At 37.8% G+C, this 24,957-nt stretch overlaps 1 protein-coding gene across 1 annotated transcript in view; it reads right to left on the minus strand.

Annotated features, from left to right (window-relative positions):
* The window catches only part of CCDC171 (coiled-coil domain containing 171), a 135,818-nt gene extending 110,926 nt beyond the window's left edge, over positions 1-24,892 (minus strand). Inside the window, 8 exon segments of the mRNA XM_031056875.1 lie at positions 6,465-6,611; positions 11,471-11,652; positions 14,202-14,376; positions 15,876-16,008; positions 21,759-21,869; positions 21,871-21,931; positions 22,730-22,838; positions 24,878-24,892. Coding sequence (XP_030912735.1) covers positions 6,465-6,611; positions 11,471-11,652; positions 14,202-14,376; positions 15,876-16,008; positions 21,759-21,869; positions 21,871-21,917 — 795 coding nt within the window. The 5' untranslated portion in view covers positions 21,918-21,931; positions 22,730-22,838; positions 24,878-24,892.
* Positions 24,893-24,957: the final 65 nt, after the last annotated feature.

Consider the following 24,957-nt stretch of genomic DNA (forward strand, 5'->3'; position numbering starts at 1 on the left):
CCCTACAGCTCAAAGCTCAAACCAGGGGGTCTAAATACTTCTCTGGGAGATGTGCTGACCACTTCCACCTAGCGTTAGAAACACTGATACCGCTTGATCATGGTAAGGTGGAGCCATCTCCTGTCCAGAAAATAAACAACCTTTAGTAACTATAAAGTTACTTAAATACTAATAATTCTTAACCACTGAAGTAAATGTTCTTTCAGCCTGACAGTGTGGATAACCCTCACTTATTAAGTACATATTTCCCGTACTTAAAGTCTAGAGAAATACGTGTGACAGAATAGGCATGCTTGACTTGCATGACACTGGATAAACAATTACACTGGTATGGGAGGTACAAGATAAGCCATGTGCTTGACTTCAGGTTAAAGAAAGGGTAAAAACAACAAGGACTGCTAAATGATACAGTTTGTCTGCCTTTGGATAAAGTCCAAGCCCATTCCAATCTGCTACTGTGTTGCAGCTGGAGAAGCTATCTGAAATGCACTTCCATGCCCAGTAGATTAAGTAAAGACCTTTACATGAAATAACACTGTTACTCTATACAAGCACATAGGCAAAAGACTTACGTGACTTGTTGCTAACTCCTCATGAGGGCTACATAAAACACTATTGAAACAAGTTTGATCTGAAAGTAAGATAAGACTATGCAGTCTCCAAACTAGACTTCATTAATATCATGACACATGAGATTATGAAGAAGAAGCTCCTCTCTGAGATGAAGTCCACAGAATCATAAAACAGTTTGTGTGCAAAAGAAGCCTAAAAATCACCTTCCACTGCCATCTCACTCAAAGCTTCATCCAACCCGGACTTGAACCCTGCCAGGGATAGGGCATTTATAATGTCTACGGGCAACTAGTTCCAGTGCCTCATCACCCTCATAGTAGGGGAATTCTTCATAATAGCTAATCTAAACCTACTCTCAGGTTAAAGCCATTCCTCCTTGTTCTATCACTATATAACCTTGTAAAAGGTCTTTCTCCAGCTTTTTTGTAGGCTCCTTTTGGTAGTGGCAGGCTGCTAAAAGGTGTCCCCAGAGCCTTCTCTTTTCCAGGCTGAACAGTCCCAACTCTCTCAGTAGGTCTTTACAGGACAGGTGCTCCAGTCCCCTGATCATCTTTGTGGCTCTCCCTCCTATGGACTCACTCCAACAGGTCCATGTGCCTCTTATGTTGGGACCCTAGTGCTGGATGCAGCATTGCAGGTGGGGTCTCTCCAGAGCAGAGCAGAGCAGAGTAGAGGGGCAGAATCCCTTCCCTCACCCTGCTGGCCACGCTGCTTTGGATGCAGCCCAGAATGCAGATGGGTCTCTGGGCTGCGAGTACACATTGCTGGGTCCTGACCAGCCTCTCATCCCCATCAGTATCCCCCAGGTCTTTCCCCACAGGGCTCTCACTCTATTCTCTGTTCAGTCTGTATGTGTACTTGGGATTTCCCCGGGGCAGGTGCAGGACCCTATACTTGGCCTTGCTGAACTTCAAGAGGTTTGCACAGATCCATCTCTCAAGCCTGTCAAGGACTCCCGGAATGGCATCCCTGCCTTCCAGTGTGTCAACTGCCCCACATAGCTTGATGTTGTCAGCAAACTTGCAGTGGGTGCACTTGATCCCACTGTCCATGTCACTGACAAAGATCTTAAAAAGCACTGGTCCTAACATCAATCCCTGGCTGACAACTGCTTTCCACTTGGATATCAAGCCATCAACCACCTTTGAGGGTTATCCAGCCAATTCCTTACGTACCAAGTGTTGCAGTCATCAAATCCATGTCTCATCATGTTAGACACAAGGATGTTGTATGGGACAAGGAAGAATGGGACACTGTCAAATGCTTTGCAGAAATCATTATGTCAATGAGCTTGTCACTCAAGAAATATAACTTTGGAGCCACCAGAGAGTTCCCATTACAAAACCTGCAATGCTTAGAATCCTCTAAATATATGGTACTATATATTTTTATCTGGAGAAAGTGTACCTCTTTGAATATATACATATATATATATACACACACACACACATTAGTACCTACTAAGTATGTAGTAACTAATATACTAATATATGACAGTCACAGCACCTAGAATTTCTGGATGACAATTATGCATTGTGGACACTCTAGAAAGCAGAAGATTAAGTAGGGGTAAGCTGTTTTTGGTTGCGATCTAAATTTCACGTTCACTAATACAGAGAGAGTGAGAAATAAGCCCACAGCCTTCAAGTATTGCACATACATATATTTCAAGCAAATACAGATATTAACCATTCCCCAAGTCCTCTTTGCATCATAGCAGCATTACCAAGCTAATACAAGCATACATGTTTAGCACCTCATGTCAATATACATAGTGAAAGCAAGGGAAGCAAAAAAGGCAATGTGAAAGCTATGGGAATAGTCTTTAAATGGAAACTAGAAATCTCAGAAATATGACAATATACTCAGTCTCAGAAATTAAATAGACCAAGTTATGGAACATTTTTCAAGCCTCATAACAAAGACTTAAAAAATTTGACAGACCTTGAGCTTCAGCTTGCTAAGTGTTGGCAGCCTCAAACACATTAAAAAATAACAGAAAATCATTACATTTATTCGAACAAGGCAAAGAGTTTGAAATGTGTAAACTAATAATTTTGTTTCTAGTGGTAAAGTCTACATTTTCATTGCAAAACCACTTTCCCGCCCATCTTTTTGGCTGAATACATCATAAAAAATATTATTTTTATATGACAAGTTTTCTTGTCCTTTTCAAGTATTTCCCAAGAATCCTCAGTAGCAATTGAGCTAAAGTTTAAAATAAAAGACATCGGTTCTAGAAAATTGATGATCATAATTAGTATTATCTTGATGAGTTCAATAGCAATAGATCATTAATTTAATTGGCTACTGAATTCTCAGGCTAAAGAGGCAAAATGATATCTGAGGTTCTCAATTTCAATGTTTCTGGCACAGTGTGTTTTCTACTTCAGAAGCACTCCAAATCAATCTATGTAGCATATTGGTAACACTGCAAACTGGAAAGCTATTAGGTTAGACAGTGCAGCAACAGTTATCTTTCAACTGAAAAGTCCACAGAAACTTGCCATTATTCTTTCTCTTAATTTTTAACTCTGGAAACTAGGAAATACCTATTTTTGACCACAATCAGAGTAATCACTGAAGGATAAAACCAAACTAATATTTGAAGAAAAAAAGGAATGAAAAAAAAAACCACCAAAATTTGGGGCAGGCAGGCTTTTTGCACATTCCTTTCTTTATAACAGTCTGTTAGATATAATTCTTCATACAAGTGTCATTGTACTAAAAGAAAGAAAATTTAAATTTAACACTTCCTTCATTACCAAGTATTTTTCCATGGATTTCTTCCTTATGTCCAGCAGAGGGTAGCAAAAGAACAGATTTGTGAACTCCAGAAAACGTTCATTTCCACTGCTTTTCAAGAAGAAACATATACTAAAATATTTTAAGATTAGGGTTTAAATAGAAGTACACTACTCCTCACACAATCTTAAGAAGTTTCTTCTCATAATCAAGAACTTAAGTACATATTTGCTAACCAAATGACCATTAACATGAGGTACTAAGCATGGAAATTGAAGATATGTATCCTATATCTACCAACTTCAATCTATAAGCTAAAAATTCTATGAAGAGAGATTTAAAAAATACAGATCTACTTAATGAAAAAAATGTAGACCATTCTGTCTGGGGTGTACTACTTTAAGACTTCTATATCTGAATGGAAATTCACCTTGGCTACTGATATCATGATTCACTTAGTGGAGGAAGGAAGTTGTACATGTTATACATCTATTCTTTAATAAAGGCTTTGACATCATTTCCCACAGCGTATTCCTGGAGAAACTCGCTGCTTATGGTGTGAATGGGTACACTGTTTGCCAGGTAAAGAGCAGGTGGATGGCCAGGCCCAGAGAGTAGTGGGAATGGAGGTACATCCAGCTGGCACCAGCGAGGCTCCCCAGGGGCTCAGCACTGGGGCCAGTCTTGTTTACTATCTTTATTGGTGATCTGCCTGAGGGCACTGAATGCACTTGCATTTGCAAATGACACCAAGCTGGGTTGGAGTATCCACCTGCTGTAGGGTGGGAAGGCTCTGCAGAGGGAGCTGGAATGGCTGGAGAGATGGGCCAAGACCAGCACTATGACACTGAACATGGCCAAGTGCTGAGTTCTGCTCTTTGGCCACAACAACTCCAGGCATTGCCACAGGCTGGGGGCAGAGTGACAGGAAAGTGGTCCAGCAGAAAAGGGCCTGAGGGTGTTGGTGACAGCAGCTGAACATGAGCCAGCTGTGCCCAGGGGGCCAAGAAGGCCAATGGCATCCTGGCCTGTACCAGCAATGGTGTGGCCAGCAGGGCCAGGGCAGGGATTACTCCCCTGTACCCAGCACTGGTGGGGCCACACCTCAAATCCTGTGTTCAGTTCTGGGGCCCTCAATTCAGGAAGGACATTGAGGCGCTGGAGCATGTGCAAAGTAGGGCAACAAAACTGGTGAAGGGTAAGAGCACAAGTCCTGTGAGGAGTGACTGACAGAGCTGGGGTTGTTTAGCCTGAAGAAAAGGAGGCTCAGGGGTGACCTTATCACTCTCTACAACTGCCTGAAAGGAGGCCAGGTGGGAGTCAGTTCACAGGTAACAAGTGACAGAATGAGAGGAAATGGCCTCAACTTGTACCAGTGGAAGTTTAGATTGGATATGAGGAAAAAATTCCTTATGGCAAGAGTTGCAAAACGTAGGAGGAGGCTGCCAAAGGAAGTGGTAGAATCCCCATCTACAAGGTTGCTGTAGGCCCTTTCAGATAATTACACATATGCAATTTATTTCTAAGATGGTAGAGTGAGATGCAAGCTGCCAACAGGATATGTATTGAAGTCGAACTCATTTTGGTTTTTTTTTGATTCAAAGACTTGTGCTATTTTTCTTTAACTTTTAAATGCAAGAGGTTTCATCACATACTTTTTCTTAATCACTGCTTAAATAGCTATCCTTATCAATAAGTAACATGAGACTCATTTTTCTGCAGATTGAATATGTCTTCTTACATTATTAAGATATTCAGAAAGTTAAAATAGTAACAAAAACTTTAGAAGTGAAAAGAAAATATTTTTTTTTCTGATTATGGTTAGTAGGTAGCATTTCCCTAATAAGACCATCGTTAGGGTGTAGCAATTGTATATTTTCAAGGAACTGCATCCTTTCTTTTCAAATTTACAGCTGGTGGGTATATTCAATCAAAATATTTAAAAAGATAAATTATTTGCTGTCTTTCTCCTCCTCCTTTAAGCTCATGACTTTTCTGTTAGTATACAAAAAGCCATGAGGTCATAAGAAGAGTCCTTACTCAAGTACAGGGAAGTAAAACTTGATGCTTTTTTAAAAGGGCTATTGGAACTTCACAGTATGCAACACATTCCAACTGAAGGCAATTCCGCTTAGGCCAATAAGTGCAGCTCAAAATACATGACAATAGATTTCCTGTAGAATTCTTTCAGGGCACAAAGGTCTACCTTGTTGGTCAATAAGTCCATGTTTTTAGTTGATGAACTTTGATCTTCCCTGTAGGAATTTTCTTTTGTGCTTAATCTTTAATGCAGGACGCTACCTACCTAAAAATCAACACCTGAAACATTTCTTTTACCTTTAAGAGAAAAACAACAGAAAAAAAACCCCACAGCTGAAAACTATGTCATTTGTTCCTTTAAGGGTTCAATATTTAAGAAGTTACAGTTCTTCTAAATTCATTGCAGAAAATATTTAAAGATGCCTTTGGTAAAAAACATACATCAGGATAAAGAATTGTCCACTCAATATGATTTTCTGCAATAACAAATATTCTACCAAGAAATTCTTGGTCCAGACTGTACAAACATATAACATAACTACTACAAAACCTATCAGTTGACAAAATATTGAAACTTAGGCGGAAACTAGCTGGTTAGTGTAAAGAGTCTATTTACAAGATATTATTCTCCAAAGACTAGAGACTTCTCTACCACGCGTGTCACTCACAGAGAGGAAAACTAAACATGCAGTAACTAACTCTAGGAGGAGGCTGCTGTAAGACCATTGTAATCTTTCAATATTCTATTCCCTCACCTAGCAATCATCTGGCAATTTTTGCAGCCCCAGCAGATCCTCCACCAGAAATCTATTAAACCAAAACATATAAGAAGATAGACAAATTAAGACTTTAAATTTCCTGAAGTAAAGCTAGCCTTGTTTTCACACTTATAGTCTTTTCCTATCTGCTGTTCAAACACAAGTTTCAAGACAAGCTCATAACAAAAGTGGCATTCACCCATTTAGCCTTTTCTGCAAAACAATTGTTCAATACTTTGTTCATCAAGTACACAGAATTCCAGCCTAACTGGAAGGTTCCATCCCTCAAAAATGAAATTGCTGTGTCAGTGCTTGTTGAGACTAATAGCAATAGTCAAAAAACCTTACCTCAAGTTCCTTTAAAAGTCTCTTCTCTCGTTCAGTGCTGCATTTAAGTTCATTGGCCTGGCATCTCAACACCTCATTACAGCCGCTGTGTTCCACCTCCACATCTCTCAATTTCTTGCGCATATTTTGTAGTTCATTATTCAGCTCCTAGAAAAGAAATATAGCATTAAGAGTTACTTTTGCTAAGATAAAGTAGAAGGATCAAAACAGGAAACAGTGCATCAGAACAGGTTAATAAAATCTAACACATCAGCACATGTCAAGCATTTACCCAACAACAGACGTTCTTCATTCACCGCCAGATAACTAACATATGTTGGCTCACAACTTACTACAAACATGACCTTCTGCAGTAATACTAAAATCAGAGCCAATTCTCCACAGGAAATTTTTCTCTAAAGAAGTACAAGGCTGCTCCTCCAATCTGTTCTCTCTTGCAGCTCAGTGGCAATGGTGGAGAGGGAAACAGTTAAGTGCATTTGATGAAATGACAGAAATTTTATTTAGAAATTTGTTATTATTCTAACTGTTAGAACTTCAGATCAAATAATCAGACATATGTTGGAAGTTACTCCCATAGAAGAAACATTCTTAATTTCTACTATTCTGAGGACTTTTCTCAGAAACTGAATTATAAAATTAGTTACATGAACTATGAATTTCTTGGAAAGATAAAATAACTAAGCTGTCGTGTCCCCCCCTTCTCCCCCCCAATTTCTGCTTTTGGAAGTTGAACCAAGATACAGGTGGGTGTAATTAGTAAGACTATTGACTCAGCATGTCTGTGGATCTCATTCATGCCACACCAGACACAGAGGAAAGTAGCCAAGTAATGAGCCTCAGTAGCCTAGTGCATATTTAAGCTGGGGATTCCAGAGGCCTTAAAAAAGAATAGCTTTGTTCTAGTGGACAGGAGAAAGATTTTCCATAACTACCATCAGAAACAAGTTGCAAATCCAGTGACTTAGCTGGAAGACCTTTTGAAGCCAATTACTTTCTGCACAAAACACAAAAAGATTACCCTAAGTCCTCCCGTTCATTTATTCCTATCGTTTATCATGGCAAGAGACATTTTGTGAAAATAAACCAGTCAGTCTACAAATTCTGCTATTACTGTTACATCACATAATCTTGTTCCTGAAAATTACTAATCATAAGGCACCTGCAGAGCAGGAGGAGAAGGAAAAGAAAATGAATTATTAATAAAGAACAACTCTTTGGAAGATTGAAATTTGACAGAACCATGTTTATATATGAAGATCAAAGAAATATGGGTCTTTTCCAAAGTTTAAAACAAATTTTAGAAGTTCTTCATGACCGAAGGTAGAAAGTTTTGGCCTCTTAAATATGACACTAAGGGATTCATGATACCCTTATTTACACCTAGTGCCACTCCATTATCACCAACTAGTAACTGAAAAAATTAATTAATTTTCACTTTTTTTCATGTGGAGGCACTATGGCATGATTTTTTGGCATTCTCTGAAAAGATTAAAAGGAGCATGCCTGTGAAACAAGGGAATTAAAAACCAGGAACCTCAGTAAATCAAAATATTTCAAAAACAGTCTTCCAGAATATGGATTAAATTTAAGGTAATCTTCTAAATTTTCCTGTAATACCAAGGAGAGGTTTCTTTCCGTCAGCATGCAAAAAAACCAAATACTTTTACTCAAATGTACAACTATCATCTTCTCTATAGGGGAAAAATATAGAAATATTTCTCTTCAGATTTATCTTCCACATATTAACAGAAGTGAGCTGTGAAAAGTGTATGTTAAATAAGAAATACATAGCTTCCTGGAAAAATACGAAGTCAAGACTCCAAAAAACTGACATGAATAGTACATCAAGCTTGTTAAACAAGTCAACATGACTTCAGAACCTTGAAGTCTCTGAACTTTTCAGACACAGTATAACTGCGTCAGACTGTTCCAGCAGTTACCCACACTTGGAAGATTCAGAAGGAAACATACTTCACCATGCTAAAAAAAACCACCTTTATATATACATGTGTACCTGCGTGTCACACACACGCTCACTGTACATATATGCTTATCAAAAACGTGGCTGGTCAGTTGGTTTAGAGTGTGTATAAACAACACAATTTTACAAACAGTCCAAGGAAAAACTGAGTGCTTCTGTGAAGGAATACTATATTATGACTCACCACAAGATGATGCTATTGCACTAACTATTGAACTCCAACATCTTTACCATGTACCAACCACAAGGCTAAGCACACTCAATATAGCACAATACAAAACTTCCTCTGTTAGAAAGCAGAGAGGATTACTTTAACTCCATATCATAGAGACACATTTTAGCAGATTAAATTCACTTAATTTCTACACCTACCTCAGCATTTTCATAGCTAAGTTCAGACTTGTAGTTCACAAAGTGCAGGTTTAGAACCAGGATTTGCCATCCATGTTTAGAATCTTACTTCTCGGTACATATTAAGACCACTTTATGCAGCTTTCATCTCATGACTCAAAACAATTACGAATTATTTAAAACAGGACTGTAAATACACAACACTAAAGACTGGAACACATTTGAAGCTTTAGTTTACAACCCTAGACCCATCTGATATTTATCTGCCAAGTTAAATCAGTTAAGCTTTCAAACAACAACTAAGATAGTCAAGTCCAGATTTAACATTCATGTATGTATACTTTATTTCCCAGAATTTTACAAATATATATAACTATAACTAGGGTAATGGGCAAGGGAACGCTACAAAAACAAAGCAGAAAAACCGAACTATTTGCAATTGAACTAAATCAAAAAATTTTGCTATTCAAAACAACACTGGTAGTTGACATCTAGTAGTGAATCACATACTTTAGGAGAGAACAGTTATATAGCTTTAGTACAATCTTCCAACCAAACCACTGCTTCTACAAATCACCTTCCACTTCCAAATCAACACACATTGACAAGGAATACAATGACCCGAGCAATCCAGTCTTCCTTTTCATCTGAGGATAAACATCACTTCTAAGAATACAGTATACTTCTTAAAACATCATTATTTTCACACAGTATTAAATGCACTGAATAAACACTTCTAAACTCTATATACAAGAGATTAAAAGTCCCTTCCAAACCCTCCTCAACTTAAGTCAGTCTACTGTTAGCCAGAACACAGAGCCAAAGTACCACTCTTAGCGTGCTTTACCTGGCAACTTAATAAGAAAACTGTCTAAGAGGAAGTTTCCTCATAGCCTAAACCTAACCTTAGTTTTTCAAGCATTGACTTTGAATGAAAACTGATTCACGTTTCTGTTGGTTTGAGAAGGACCTTAGGGTATCACCTGTCAACGAATTCACATATTCTCCTCTGAAACCTTCTCTTTCTGTCTTTTTTTTTTTTACTATACCTTTTCACTTCTCCCAATTAGTCTCTCAAAGTACTGTTCAACATATCGACAAAATTATTGAGAGGATGAGGGAATTTCCTTTTTATCCTTCATTCAGAGAAAATTCAAATCAGTGGGGTCCTTTTCCACCATCAGGTCTCTTATCATTAGGATAAACAGCACAATGCAACTCCTTTTGCAGTCCATGCACAGAAACACTATTCATCCACACCTGGTGTCATTAGTGCACCACTGGTCATTAGTGCACCACTCCTTCCAGACCTTGCCCTCAAACAGCTGAAGAGTCAATACACTGTACTTCTGAAATATATGGAATTCAGGGAGTGTCTCTGTCCTGTTTGGTTTTGCAAGCTGCTTCTACAGATGCCATATAGAATCTGAGCAACAACATCATAACAGGTAGGTTTGCTGTCAGAATTTGGCTATCAAGCTGCAAGTAAATTTAGTGTCATTAAGGAAGACTAGTACTGTCCCAGTCTTGGGGCTGACCAGCTGGGAAGAAAGTAACCAGAAAATTTTCTACTGCTTGACCAATGCCCATTCCAATTGAGACAAGTCTGTCACATCTTAGAAGGGACTACAAAGGAAGGAAATATATTAAAAAGTTAATCTTGTAGCAGCAATCTGTTCTCTGCATACATCATGCAATTCAAACGTCTATCAGCCTTAACAGAGCCTTGGCATACACCTGTTTTTATGAAGAATAACTACAGCTGAATACATTCTGGTTTTTCATCAAATAGTATTTTTACATAAGTAGGATACACCACATGTAGCTTGTAATTTAAAAACACAAAAGTATAATTGAAGTACAGTGGTGTAATTGCTTGTGTCCCTGTGAAGCAGGCAAAAGTTAGGTATGTTCACTCAGCACTTACACACCATAATGCTACATGATTTCTTCTAAACATAGTTCAGTTTTGAATAGCTTGACTGTCTTAAAAAGGTGTAAAAATAAGTTTGTACTTTTATTACTTTTTACACATTTAACACCCAAAGGATATTTAAATATCAGTACAAATCAGGAAATATGATGAAATATTACTAAATAACAAAACCCCACACTGTAGAAAAAATTAATGCCATTTCTTAGTATTAGGTGATTTTTATCTAACCAAATGGCAGAATTTCCAACAATGCTTACTTTTCTTATGTGGTATGAAGTGAGTAACATACAACGCACAGCTCAAAATCCCATCATCACTGTTCAGGTTCCCTGAAAGTATGCGGTTTTCATATTATACAAACTGTTTTCATATTCCCAGGCTATTGGATGTCATACTGGGGGAAGTAACAGGGAAATTGAATCAGTGGGTGTTAGGTGTCCCAATTTTACTGACTCAGTATCAAATATCATGACAGCACAAATGGACTGTGCACTGGTAACTTCATTTAGGCATTTACCATCAAAATCAGCCATAACACATTTCTTTAAAGCAAGAAAGACTGTGACGTGCCAAGTGTAACTTAATAGGGCTATGTTCTTCAGAAATACTGTGCAGCATATAGCTACGTGGGGGATGTTTTCCTACATCAGAAAGACCTCAACCCACTACACACTTCACACCAGAAAAGTTCCAGCCATTATCTAATGCAACTTTCCAACTATTAATAAACCATACCAGCAAAATAGTTTCTACTTCGTTTCTTTCTTTAAGAAGGAATACATATTCATTGTTATAAATTCTGCTGATATCATCCTTTGCCTTCACAAGTCTCTGCTGTTCTTCTTCCCACTTCTGTTGAGCATTATGAAATGTTTCCTCAGTCTCTGTCACTTTCTGCTGAAGGTTTTCATTGAGTACTATTGTTTACAGAAAAAGAGAAAGACAAAAGGTAGAAGCAGCATGGTAAAACATATCCATAAAAAAACCCCAAACACATAATGATCATCAGTTCTTCTGTGTATTTTGATACCTGGTGGAACACTGCAACATTAACTCTCCAGCACTGGAGAGCACTAACTTCTCTAAGAAGAAACCAGCAGATTTTGTGTTCTATCACATCTTTCCCACAAGAACATAGGAATATTTGACAGATTTTAAAAATTAAAACACTTTTTTCTCTTGGAAAAGGATAAAAACCTGAGATAATTCCTTGTAGGTCCCTTCCGAATCAGCATATTCTGTGATTCAGTGAAATTACATCTTTATAGAATGGAAGACTTAATTTCAGATTTCTATATTTTGCCAGATTATTTCCAAATAACCTCGCAGATAATCTGAAATAATTCAGAATAATTCAGAAATAATGAAAAATTTCACTTTTGATATAGGTATTAGTCTGTATAAATTAAATTTGAGCTCAGTTTAAATGACAGTAAAGATAGGCACCTGTTCCATGAAAGAGACTGTAGAGAAACCTAAGGTAGGTTGGGTTAACTGCTCCTCAAGACATCTAAATCTTCAGCCCATAAATGACCTGAGATGGGGAACATTGTATACACACTTCAGTGAAAGCTTAAATGCCACAGAAATGTCATAATCTGTAAGCATAACCTTCATAACCTTTATACGAGAAAATATTTTACAACAGCTCTTTATTTTACTGAATACAACTAGCTGCATTGGCATTTAAGTCATCACCACTTTGCAACAGGATTTTATTTCAAATCCATCCCAGTTTTCTGACATTTCTTCCTAGTCAAAAAAGAATGAAATTAAGAAAGCACATTAAGATGACACAGAGAATCAGTGGACACAATGACAGGAAAGGACTACCAGATGGCAGAAAATCAACCCTGAAAAAGAACAGCAGAAAAAAATCTGGAGCAAACACTGAAGGGTACAAGGCACTAAAGAAGCATTCTGCCTGAGAAGATATGCTGAGGTCATACCAAAATACACTGTGAAGTGAGAAAGGCTCCAGCTGGCAAAGGAAAAGAAGCAGAAAATTACTAATTGCTAAAAAATTAAGCAGCAAAATTGTAATTTAGTTTCTATGGCACTTGTCACAGACATAAAAAGTTTGAGAAATTTCAGCCAATGGAATTTGTTGTCAATTGACAGACTGCAAATTATTGACTTTGGTATTGAAAGAAACTAACACACATGTGCATTTAAGAAGACATCCCTTGCCTCTGCAAAGCCTCTCCTATCCCCTTTTTGTTCTCCAATCCCCTCACCACAGCCTTACAGCCCAGTCCATTCAGAAAAGTGACAAGCAGCCCAGCAGGTTCACTGCGTTGTGGTTCCATCATCATCAGTCCCTCCTGAGTCCTGCCTCTTGGTACCTGAATGGCATGACTCATACTGGCAAGGAAACCAGCACACATGGAAAGAAGCATGAATTTGCTCTAGGTGAGAAACTAGCAATTCAAATCTTCCATTTGTAATCACAGAGAAATTTCCAAAAGGGGGAAAAAAGCCTTTTTCCAGATTACAATCCTTAAGATTCATTATTTTTCATGTGCTTGCAATCCCTAAGATTTTTGATTATTCATGTGCTCTCCAGAGGAGTGAAAGTTCAGCTTTCCAAACATCTTAAAAACACTGCTTACTTTAAGTACTAGCAAGATCCAGAATGTTTTGGTTCTTGGAAGGTTAAAATCTTCGACGAGTACTCCAGACTCTTCACTGAATATCAACAGCTCATCAAACTCACAGATACATCTCCCATACTAGATTAAATAGATACAGTAGTTTAGGTAACTAAAAATGTACCTCATTTCCTTGTAAGAATGAGAAATCTCTCTGTTTGAGGAGTATAAAAGAAATCTGAGTTTCTGAAAAGTAGTAGGAAATAAAAAGTCTACGTAAAAACCTTCCCTTCCGCATACTATTGCCATAACACACATTACTACATAAAAAAGAAACAAAAACAATGAGAAGAAAATAAACCAGACATGAACAATAAAAATCTTGACACATTTGAAAAGATGAAAGGAAATACACATATGATGAGAACTTCTGTAAAAAAGCTGCTGGAAATAGTGCAAACAAATGAGCAGGAGTAAATTTTTCCTCTTCTTTTTTCTTCCTTTTTTTTTTCCCTCTGAAATGGAAAAGGAAGAACTACTGGACTCAGAGATAACCTAGATGTGAAGATGGCCACCATGATTACAGTTCCATACACAGACAGCACTGAAGGAAGAAATAACAGAAGGTGATGGGCAAGAGGAAAGAAGGGTTGGAAGGGTTAACCAGTTAGTTCTAATCCACATATGAGACAGTAAGAGCTTTGTGAACTCTTATGAGTTTTCAAAAGCAGATGGATAAGAGATGGGAAGATAAGACAGATTCAAGAAAAACAGCAATAAACTAGAAAAATGTAATTAAGTCCCTGCTTCTGACTTACCTTAATGACATGAAACAGACTTAGCTTTTATTCCATCTTTACTTCTTTGAAACCTACCTTGCAGTTCCACAAGTTTGTTTTTTGCATCACTTAATTCTTCTTCCGCAGTACACATTTTCAGATGGGCACCTTTTCTGGCAACTGCCAATTCATACTCCAGATCTTGTCGAATGGCCTCTCCTCTCTCAAATTCTGACCGTAATTTGATTATCTGTTTTTCATAGTTGGACACCTAGAAAATAAATTTCACAAAACTGTTAACAATGTTCCCTTGAAGAAGTGCAACATGTAACAGAAACACACCTATGGAATACTTTTTAAAGATATTTGGAATCACATTCACAACTGCCATCTTATTCCACTTGAATTTTAAATACAATCTTGCAACTGCATGTTTATGCACATTTTGATACTGGTTTTTGTGAACTGATCCTTTTCCCAGATGAATTTCATGTACCTTAAACATACCCCTCCATTTTTCAAAAACTATACTTCCTTTAAAAAATTTACCATATATTCCTGTCATCTTCCTGCACCTCAGAGGAAAAAAATGCCATAAAGAGAAACATTATATTCCAGATGATTTTCTGGTAACATTCAGAACAGTCATATTGGGATACTAGACTATCAGACATCTAGTAACTCACAAGCACAAAATTCAGTCCAATAGTGCTCAGTAGTCAAACAGATGCCTTTAATGCTAACACACAACAAAGTAAGAATTGAAAACACTTCCAAAAGGGATCTTATACAGGCTGAGAAACAATCTTTGCTGCCAAAAACAGGATTCAGAAAACCAAGTTCAAGATATTTCAGCACAAGAAGATGGGAAGTAAAATACATATTCCCTCAGAACATCCACAAAGTAGCAATATTCTTGTTAATGAGAACCTCATACATGGGAAATCAGTCACACTACAAAGGATTTCCTTGATATTGTTGCAGCAAACTAGTACTGAAATGAAGCAGCATTAAGAATATGCTCAATCAATCTTTTCTTTATTCTGAATATCAGTTCCCCCACTAACAAATACATGAAAAGGTGGGTGCTGAGTTGTAATCAGTTTCAGTATATTGCTGCTAGGCACACTTCCCACATTTGCTTCCCACAATCTGGCAGTTGATAATCTGGTTTAAACTATGCTGCTGAAGAAGTATTATGACTACTGTAGGTAGCAATTCTGCTCTAAGCAATCTCCCAGGAGAAGTTGATGCAGATGCTCATTCATCTGGTTTTGGCTAAATACAGACAATAAAACAAGTTTGTTGTTCCATGTATATTTATTATCTGGGTATGTACCCAAAATAAGAGATGCCTGCTTCTCCCACAATGACTTATTCTTGTGCTTTAGTTACATTGTTATTTTCCCATTCACTTATCAACTGTGGTGTCATTGCTAAAAATGGATCCATGGAACTATCTGGATTAAAACAAACAAATAAACAAACAAACAGTCTCTTACTTTGAGCTCGGGGTGCACAAGATTCTTCTGCATTTTGCTGTTGAGAAGTACTTGAGTTACCTACCTTACCTTTAACTATTAACAATGACAGCAGAGGTGCTAACAGTATCTAGGAACAGGTATTGAGAGGTCTGTACAGTGACACTCTCTTCATATTTTCCAGTTACAGACAATGCTTTTGATCCACCATCTGAGAATATTACTTCAATGAAATAAGATGACATTTATTCCAAGAGTAAAATAAGGCAAGTGAAAAAGACGTCCTTACTTCTTGATTGTGTTGAATAGCCAAGTCCAAATTCTCTTTTTTAGCTTGAAGAAGTTTCCATTTCAGACCTAAAACAGCATCCAATTCTGATTTACTGCTCTTCTGCAGTAACTCACATTCCTCACTATGTAAGCTGCAAAATAGTATTGTTTTAAAGAAAACATAAGCATTCCTTGTAAGTTTTAATGTTCCCTTATTTAATTACCAGATTGTGGGTCCAAAGCTCTATACAGTAAGCATAGCTTACTGTTGCCTATTATGCAAACTGTGAGGGATGTAAAAGCAGGAACTTGTATTAGATATGCACTTTTCATTTCCTTAAGTCGATTTAAGCATGCTTTTTGTTATTTTTATTATTGATCCAATAAACTGCCAGGATGGTTAAAAACATCATTTCAATAACATATATTAAAATGACTAGCAAGTTTCTGTCTATCTCTTCAGTAAGGCTCATTTTTTAAAATGAATTACTGTCTCAAAAGCATCACTGTCATACAACAAATGCATAAATGTGGAATAAATCTCACTCTTCCACATTTTGTTTTCAAAAATATATACATCTAAACTACAGATAAACAACTGTTCACAGAAAAAAATACAAACTAAAGGTGTAGCCCTCTAAAATACTCTGTTATGTTATTTCCGCTACTTTTTCAGCCAAAGGAAAATCTACTTGGAGGTAACAGAATTCGCCTCTGAGCATCACAAGCAATATCAAAATAATCAAAACAAGCTTTTATGTAGAGAGTGAAAAATTAGTATAAAAATACATATTTAATTACTTAGCTTAAAAATCTTGCAATCAATTATTATAACTTCAAAGTGGACAACTCAAAGTATTTCAGGAGCTGAAACTCAGCCTTCACATTATTTGATATACATTATTTTTCAAATTAATAAAGCTATGTAACAATGGCTCTACTAATCAATTGTTCCATACAAAAGTGAAAGGGCCATTAAATATGAATTAAACTGTAAAAAGAAACATGATTGAATTAACAAAAAAGTTGGCATAATTTCATGCAGAGCTGAAAATACTAAAATAGCTTACCTTGGTCTACATGAAGTCTTAATTAATTACAGAAAGAACAGTTTCATAAATTCCAGTGTACTGGGTTTTTCTAAATGAAAAATTATCACTTTACTCCTAGATTTATGCACAGGCACCATTAACATTTTTCACAACTAAAACCTTTACCTGATGATATGTTTTCTCACATAAGCTGACTAACACAAATGCCATCAACAAGTGGAACAGTGTTCTAGATTAAATGTAGCATTTTAAGATGTCAATAACAACAAATGATGAAATTTCAGGTTTTTAGCTGCAGCCTATAAATATTTTATAATTTAATAAATTCTGTCAAATCTTCATTTAAAAACAAGATGGATCAGAATAATTGTATGTCATCAGTACTTGGTCCACAGGGTGCCATGTACTTAACACATTTTTTATTTTTAATATACGTAGGAGATAAAGATCATTAAAACCTACATGTACTGCAAGAAAATCACTGGTACATTACTAGCTTTCCATATTTACATACCCAGAGGAACCAACACATCTCAAATGGTAAACAATCAGTAACCGGGTAAGTAAAATCCCATATCATTATTTTAAGCAACTCTTAGCTAATGCAATTAAGAAAATACAGTGGTAAGTCAGGAAGGAAGTAAGAAGAATCTGAACAGTGAGAGTGATACTTTTTCACTCATCCTAAAATCATGACCCAGACACACGTGATAAAAAGGGGACCATTATAAGGATCCTTAGGTGCACAATTCTCCAGGTGGAAAACATTGAAGATGCACATGTAGCATAATACGTATACAACTTTTATGTTTAGCAAAGTAGCATATCTGACAAAAATCCCCAATTAGAGATGTAAGTGGTAAGGTAATTTCCTCACAGTTCCATCTTCTTTGAATTCCCCCACTTTAGACAGGAACTAAATTTGGTTTACGAAAATGTGCCTCGGAGAGCTAGTTTCAACCTTGGTGTCCACAAAAATCTAACTTTGGACCCCCAGGTTGGAGCTACTGGGAAATTTATTTTGTCTCTCTGTCTAATAGAGTAGGTAAAATGCTATTTACGAATACTATGGTAGGCTACAGGGCTACAAATATATGTGTAAAAAATATAGAAAATATATAAAAGAAAAAAAAATGGCAAAAATCAATTTGGCATCAAGAGCACCTGTAAACTGTATAAAATATTTTTTGTGGACATCATATAAAGGTTTGGTAGACCTTTATTTTCCCATGGCTGGGGAAAACAGATTAAAAGTAGGTTGTTTTATTCAAGGATTATCCAAGAAGTATCTGTCTCAACAAAAGACAGCCAGAAACCTGGTGGCACCAAGGTTAACAAAGCACCGGGTAGGGGGAAAAACAGGACCCGAACTGAAAGCTAGGGGTGTCTAATGCAAAGAACAAGGATTAAAAAAAGGGTAACCATTTTGATAGTTTGTGGGCAGCGGGGAGGTCATTCTACTTACTTAAGCCTGATATTTAATAACTCTTGCAAGGTGAGCACATAAAATGAAAGCAAGGGAACAAGTACTTTTTTAAAAATAATTAAAAAGAAACACCTTCAAATCTTTAAGGAAATTACCTTGGTTTTTATGACAATCAGCTCTTAATAAAGCTCTTCCTTTCAATTCTTCTATTAATTATGCAGGGGGAAAAAAAAGAGTGTACTGGAGATACCTGCACAATAAAACTTACTCAGAGAAAAATTTAGCTATGTGCTTAACTGGACCAGTAGTGGGAAAAAAAAGCCCACTACAAACAAGTTACATTGATACCACAATAGCAAATTAGGGACATTATAGAAATGAAAAATATGCATAAGAGCATGAAGACAAACAGCATAAGTGTAAGTACTGGGGGAAAAAAGCACTGAAAATAACTTCTTATGTACAGCTTCTAAAGTTACAATATTATTAGTAAGAACTTAAAAATACAAAGCAGAAAAGACTATTTTTGTTCTTAGTACAGAGCAAAATCAGCAACTCAAAAAAAAAAAAAAGAGAAGAAAACTGGCAGAATATTATGTTACCACTTCGCTAACTTATTATTTAAATATTTTCAAATAAAATAGGATTTCTCCTTAATTAGCCACCTTATTTCTGTGGTATTTTCTTTAATCCTCACAGCATCATCAGCACACGCAGTACATACTTTATGAAAGCTTCATACTAACTACTGTAGAAGAGTCTTCCTTCCATATTCATTTACCAGTAGAAGTGCTACAAGCATAAAGTTCTTGGAAGCTTAAGTCACAAAATCAGGTAAAATCCCTGGAAAGTTTCAAATCAGGTATGATTTTCAGTCTAAGAGGAAGTCAGAGACAGCTTTGCACTTCCATTTTCACATATTAACAGTGTGTTGATCACTGGTTTTGAATGAAAACACATATTTTACCAACTAGAGCTTTTATCTAAGACACCATTTTTGGTAGCACTTTAAGACTCTTTAAGAAAGCATATCAGCAGGTGAAACATCTTTTGAGTTCTGCATCACAGAATACTCAAAGATTCACGCTCACTTCAGAAGTCAGCTAATTACAGTCAACAAAGAACATCACAGAGAAACAGTTTCCACTAGTTTTTCTTCCACATATGGCTGAGAATGTAATTTTGTATCAGAGAAACTTTCTTTCACTTACTATGTAGCACTGTAATTATGCAAAACTTCTCCAGTTGAAGAAGCAGTCCGCAGCCTCACTTCCTGACCGAAGTACCTATTCAGTGAATTGTGCTATTTCTATACAACCAGCAAGCTCTTACAATCAGATTTTAAATAGTGACAAATAGCTCTCTCAGTTAAGATAAACAGAATGAATTAAAGTTTACTTTCATTGTGCCAAAGATCAAACACACATCAGGTTAAAAAAAATAAAAGCCATGGGCAACACTTATAACCAGCCTCTACCCCCACAGCTATTGTAGAAAACTCTTCTGGAACTCCACAACATTGGTCCCAAATGGAGACAAAAACTACCTCTGTCATGTCTCCTATGCTCCTGTGAGAATTCTTGCACATCAGATGGCCAGTATGCACACCTGCAATGATGGAGTGACTGCTGCCAAAAATTCAAGAAAATAACAAACTCCTTAACAGCACTGTAATATTAAGAAGCAGGCATTCTTTATTCAGCCAGATGCACAAGGCAGTAGCTCCTCCTACACTCTTGCATGCTGAGTATAGGAAAGTTTCTGGTTATACACTGTATTTTACATATATATTCATTGATTGTCCCAGAATAAAAATACACATGATAATAAGTTACCCATTATCATTTAAGTATTTTCCCTCTCCTTTATGCATGTATTTTTCTGTCCTGGGGGTCTCTCTGGTAGTCCATTGTGGTCAGGGACACCAATGCTACAGCTGACGTAGTCAACCTGGCAGAGCACCGGGAGAACTTCCAGTTCTCCTTCTTACACAATGGGCATTGTGCAGTTCCACAGGCCAAAGGCTGTGGGAGAACAACCATTGTGTTAGCTCACCAGGTGTAGACAATTTATCACCCAGTAACATGACAACATCAGCAGACAAAGGAAGGGCTACAGATGGCATTTATCGGCTTCTGTAAAGTCTTTTGACACAGTCCTCCACAACATCCTTCTCTCTAAATTGGAGAAATGGATTTGATGGGTGGACTCATTGCTGGTGGATATGAGAATAGTTGGACAGTAGCATCCAGAGGCTAGGGATTAATGGCTCAGAGTCCCAAAAGAACATCAATGACAAATGGTGTCCCTCAGGATCCGTACTGGGATCATTTAGTTATTTAGTATCTTCATTAATGACACAGACAAAGGGATTGACTGCTCTCTGACCAAGTTTGCAGATGACACCAAGCTGAGCGGTGCACCTGACACACCTGAAGAACAGGATGCCATCCAGGGGAACTTGGACAAACTCAAGAAGTGGGTTCATGGGAATCTCAAGCGGCTTACCAAGACCAAGTGCAAGGTGCTGCACCTGTGTCAGGGCAAGCCCCAGCACCAACACAGGCTGGGAATGAACAGATCAGAGCAGCCCTGCCAAGAAGGACTTGAGGGTGCAGGTGGAGGAGAGGATGGACATGACCCAGTCATGGGCACTCACAGTCCAGAAAGTCAAACATGTCCCGGGCTGCATCCAAAGAAGTGTGGGCAGCAAAGCCAGAGAGGGGATTCTGCCCCTCTTCTCTGCTCTGCTGAGACCCCACCTGCAGGGCTGCATCCAGCTCAGGAAGGACATGGACCTGTTGAGGCACACAAAGAGGACGCCCAAGACGTTGATGAGAGGGATAGAGCACCTTTCCTGAGGTGAACTGGTGCAAGGCTGAGGGAATTGGGTTTGTTCACCCTGGAGAAGAGAAGCTTCAGGGTGACCCAACTGTGGCCCTCCAGCACCTGAAGGGAGTCTACAAGAAAGATGGAGAGACTCTTTACAATAGCATGTAGTGACAAAACAATAAAGAATGGTTTTAAACAGAAGAAGAGAAGGTTTAGATTAGATATCAGAAAAATCCTTTACTGTGAGAGTGGTGAGGCACTGGAACCGGTTGCCCAGAGAAGCTATGGACAACACATTCCTTGCAGCTGGCTCAAGACCAAGGTGCATGGGGCTCTGTGCAATCTCATCCTGTGGAAGGTGTCCCTGTCCAGAGCAGAGGGTTGGAATTCAATGACCTTTGAGGTCTGACCAACCCTGGCCATTCCATAATTACAAGATCTAATAACTGTATTGACATGGCATAGCTTGCATATATCACACCGCGGCTGGTTCTTTTTTCAGTCTGAATCACACAATTTCAGAGATCTAGAAAATAAACAACAAAACCCAAAACCATATTACTGGACTAAAAAAAACAGACATGAAACTCACCTTCTATCTTCTGTGATAGAGTAGTTGACTGGAGAGGATGAACTCATGATGGCCAATAGACAGCTTTTCAAGCTGCATAAACCATAAACTCTGGAGAATGAATTGTTGACTGTATATACGTTTACTTGACAAGCTTCCAAGATGATTCTTCCATATCATAAAAACATTACAATCTGTAACAGAGACATGCTTCAATTTATTTGCCAACATAATGAAAGAATCATTTGTTAATACTCACAAGTAGTTAGAAAACAGTGTTACTACTATGTCATGTGAACAGCTATCAACCATAATTTTACAGTTTTAGACATTTATGAGAATTGTACTTCTAATCCTCGAAGCTTAAATACTGTAGATCAATATATACATATATAGTAACATAGCAGAGTATCTCCTGCCAAGGTTTTCAGAATATCAGTAAAAAATATTTTGTTCCTACACACTGATCCTCTATCATGTAATAATATTACAAACTCCATTTCTCTTCAAAACAATTCTATTGAAGATAAAAGTGTATACCATGATTGAATGTACTAGTGTGCTGTCTGATAACAGCCTTTAACATAGCAAGTCTTCCAAGTGTTTTACGAACCTGGAATTTTCTATTTGAACATATTTTTATTGTATTAGATAAATTAGCAATAGTTAGGACTATACAGAAGGAATTCTAAATTGAACTGTAACTCCACTCAACTTTAGAAAAAATCATTAATTTAGTTTCAAAATAAAAAAGAAACCAATATAGACAACATATTTATAACATATATTTATAACGCAATGGATGAAAAAAATTCCATTGCTCACGTCAACTTGCACAGCAAACTCATTAAAGACCTCTTTTCATCAATTAAAGCAAGGTAACATGAAATATAAGCTGTATTCAACAGTCAATACTGATGAGCCATTAAGGTTTGTTTTTGAACATGATAGCAGATGGACATCCATATTAAAGTCCAAAACAGGAAACTCACCGGGACTCCATTTTTACTATCCCTGGTTTGCAGTCACTTGTCCACAGAATCATAGAATAAGCCGAGTTGGAAGGCGTCCATTAGAACTATCAAGTCCCAACTCCTGGCCCTGCACAGGACACCCCAAAAGTCACACCCTGTGCCTGAAAGCATTGTCCCAGTGCTCCTTGAACTCTGCCAGGCTGGCGCTGTGACCACTTCCCTGGGTGTCTGCTCCAGGGTCTAACCACATTCACCTAAGGGTGAAGGACCTTTTCTGAATATCCAGCCTAAACCCCCCTGACTCAGTTTCAGGCCATTCTCTCTGTCCTGTCACTGGTCACCAGAGATTAAAAATCAGTGCCCGTCCCTTCCCGTCCCTTCTCTTGTGAGGAAGTCGTAGCTGCAATGAGATCTCCCCTCAGCGTCCTGCAGGCTGAACAGACCAAGTGACCTCGGCCATCCCTCACAATGTTTTCCCCAACCTTGCAGCCCTCCTTTCAATGCTCTCCAATACTTTAATGTATATTTTATATTGTGGTGTCCAATGGCAGCAGTTGCTGTAATATATTAACATAAACTGATTTTAGTAATTCCAGTGGCTGCACTAGAAATATGGAGAAGAAAAAAATGCATTTCTGCTTCAATCCATAATTTTAACAGAAAATGCGGCAAAAATAACTTACTTCTAACAACTCTGAGTTTTCGGTTTGGGTTTTTTCTTTGTTTGTTTTGTTTTTACGGCAAAGCAGTATGTTCATATAGAATAGCTACATGTATCCTTTGTGATTTGTAACATCTACACACCGGAATTCACCTTGGTACATGTGTTCATAAAACTCAAAACACAACAGTTGCCATCCAACTCACACTCCTAGAGAAAACAGCATAGCTTATTTTTCTCACCTCAAATGAGAAAATAGTTGAAAACCTCATTTTCAAAGTATAGCCTGTAGTATAATTTCTAGGCACATGTTAAGTTCCATTATTTGTGACTTGCATACTGAAAACTTTATGTGAGAGAAGAAAATCTTGACAAAGTACTTGCAGTACTCAACAAAGATGTATTGCTTCGATAAAAAAGAAAATGAGGTATCCTGGTATCAAGAAAAATGAGGTATCCTCTATCAATTGTTCCAAATTTTCACCGTCAGACATAGCTCTGAACACTAAGAAACTAGTTTTTTATACCACGCTTTCCTTAATATTTATTGCCAAAAACATATATGTGGCTTTATACCGAAATTTGAAAAGTAGAAATTGAAAAAAAAAAGCTGCAATTAAATAGATGCAGCAGAAAAAAAATCTGTCTCAAAATATAAGCAAAATCTCCTCTGACACACTCATACCACCCTGAATTTCAGAACTTTCTGAAATTACTTTTAAGTATTTTAATTACTTTGGGGGGGAGGGAAACAGGGAATATCTAATGACTGTTTTCTGGGAATACTAATGATCTTGAATATACAACATCTCTCCGGTAAGACGCACATCCATTGTTTACTACCACACAAATGGATACACTCCAAAAGCATGCTATTTCAATGAGGAGAAAAAAATTTAAAGAGACATGGAGTGGCTCGTCAAAGCCCCACAATAAAACAAAATAGTTAGGAAGTTTTTGATTGAGGAGGTAATACATTCGATGGATGTTACCTACAAAGTTTGTGGCATATTCTCCTCAAGAACTTTTGAATATGCCTTACTAGCTTTATGAAGGCCATTGATTTAGACTGGATGCGGGGAAGAATTTTTTTATTGCGAGGGTGTTGAGGCACTGGAACAGGTTGCCCAGAGAAGCCGTGGATGCCCATCCCTGGAAGTGTTCCAACACCTAGCTGGATGGGGTTCTAAGCAACCTGGTTTAGTGGAAGGTCCCCGGCCCACGGCAAAGGAACGGAACTAGAGGATCTCTAAGGTTCCCTCAGCAAACTGAATCTAACCAAGATGTACTAATTTGAAACACACCAAGCTAGACGGAACTACCACATCCGTGCTGCAACTCTAAGAGCTCACCAGTTTCGGCTGAACGAACCACTAGCTTTCCACTAACGCGGGCTGAAAAATTTTCAGCAAGCTAAAAACCAAAGTAGAGGCATCCCTTCGCACCGCTGGCCCCGGAGCGGCGCTGGCTGCGCGCACGCCGTAACGGCGGCTTTGGCGCTTTACCTGGCAGGAAGGGCTGAGGGAACAAGATCAGAACAGAGCTCCAGCAGCAGCACCCCGGGGCCGCTCCCGGCAGACCGGAA

The sequence above is a fragment of the Geospiza fortis genome, unplaced genomic scaffold (genome assembly GCF_000277835.1).
Source record: "Geospiza fortis unplaced genomic scaffold, GeoFor_1.0 scaffold12, whole genome shotgun sequence".
NCBI classification, from domain to species: domain Eukaryota; kingdom Metazoa; phylum Chordata; class Aves; order Passeriformes; family Thraupidae; genus Geospiza; species Geospiza fortis.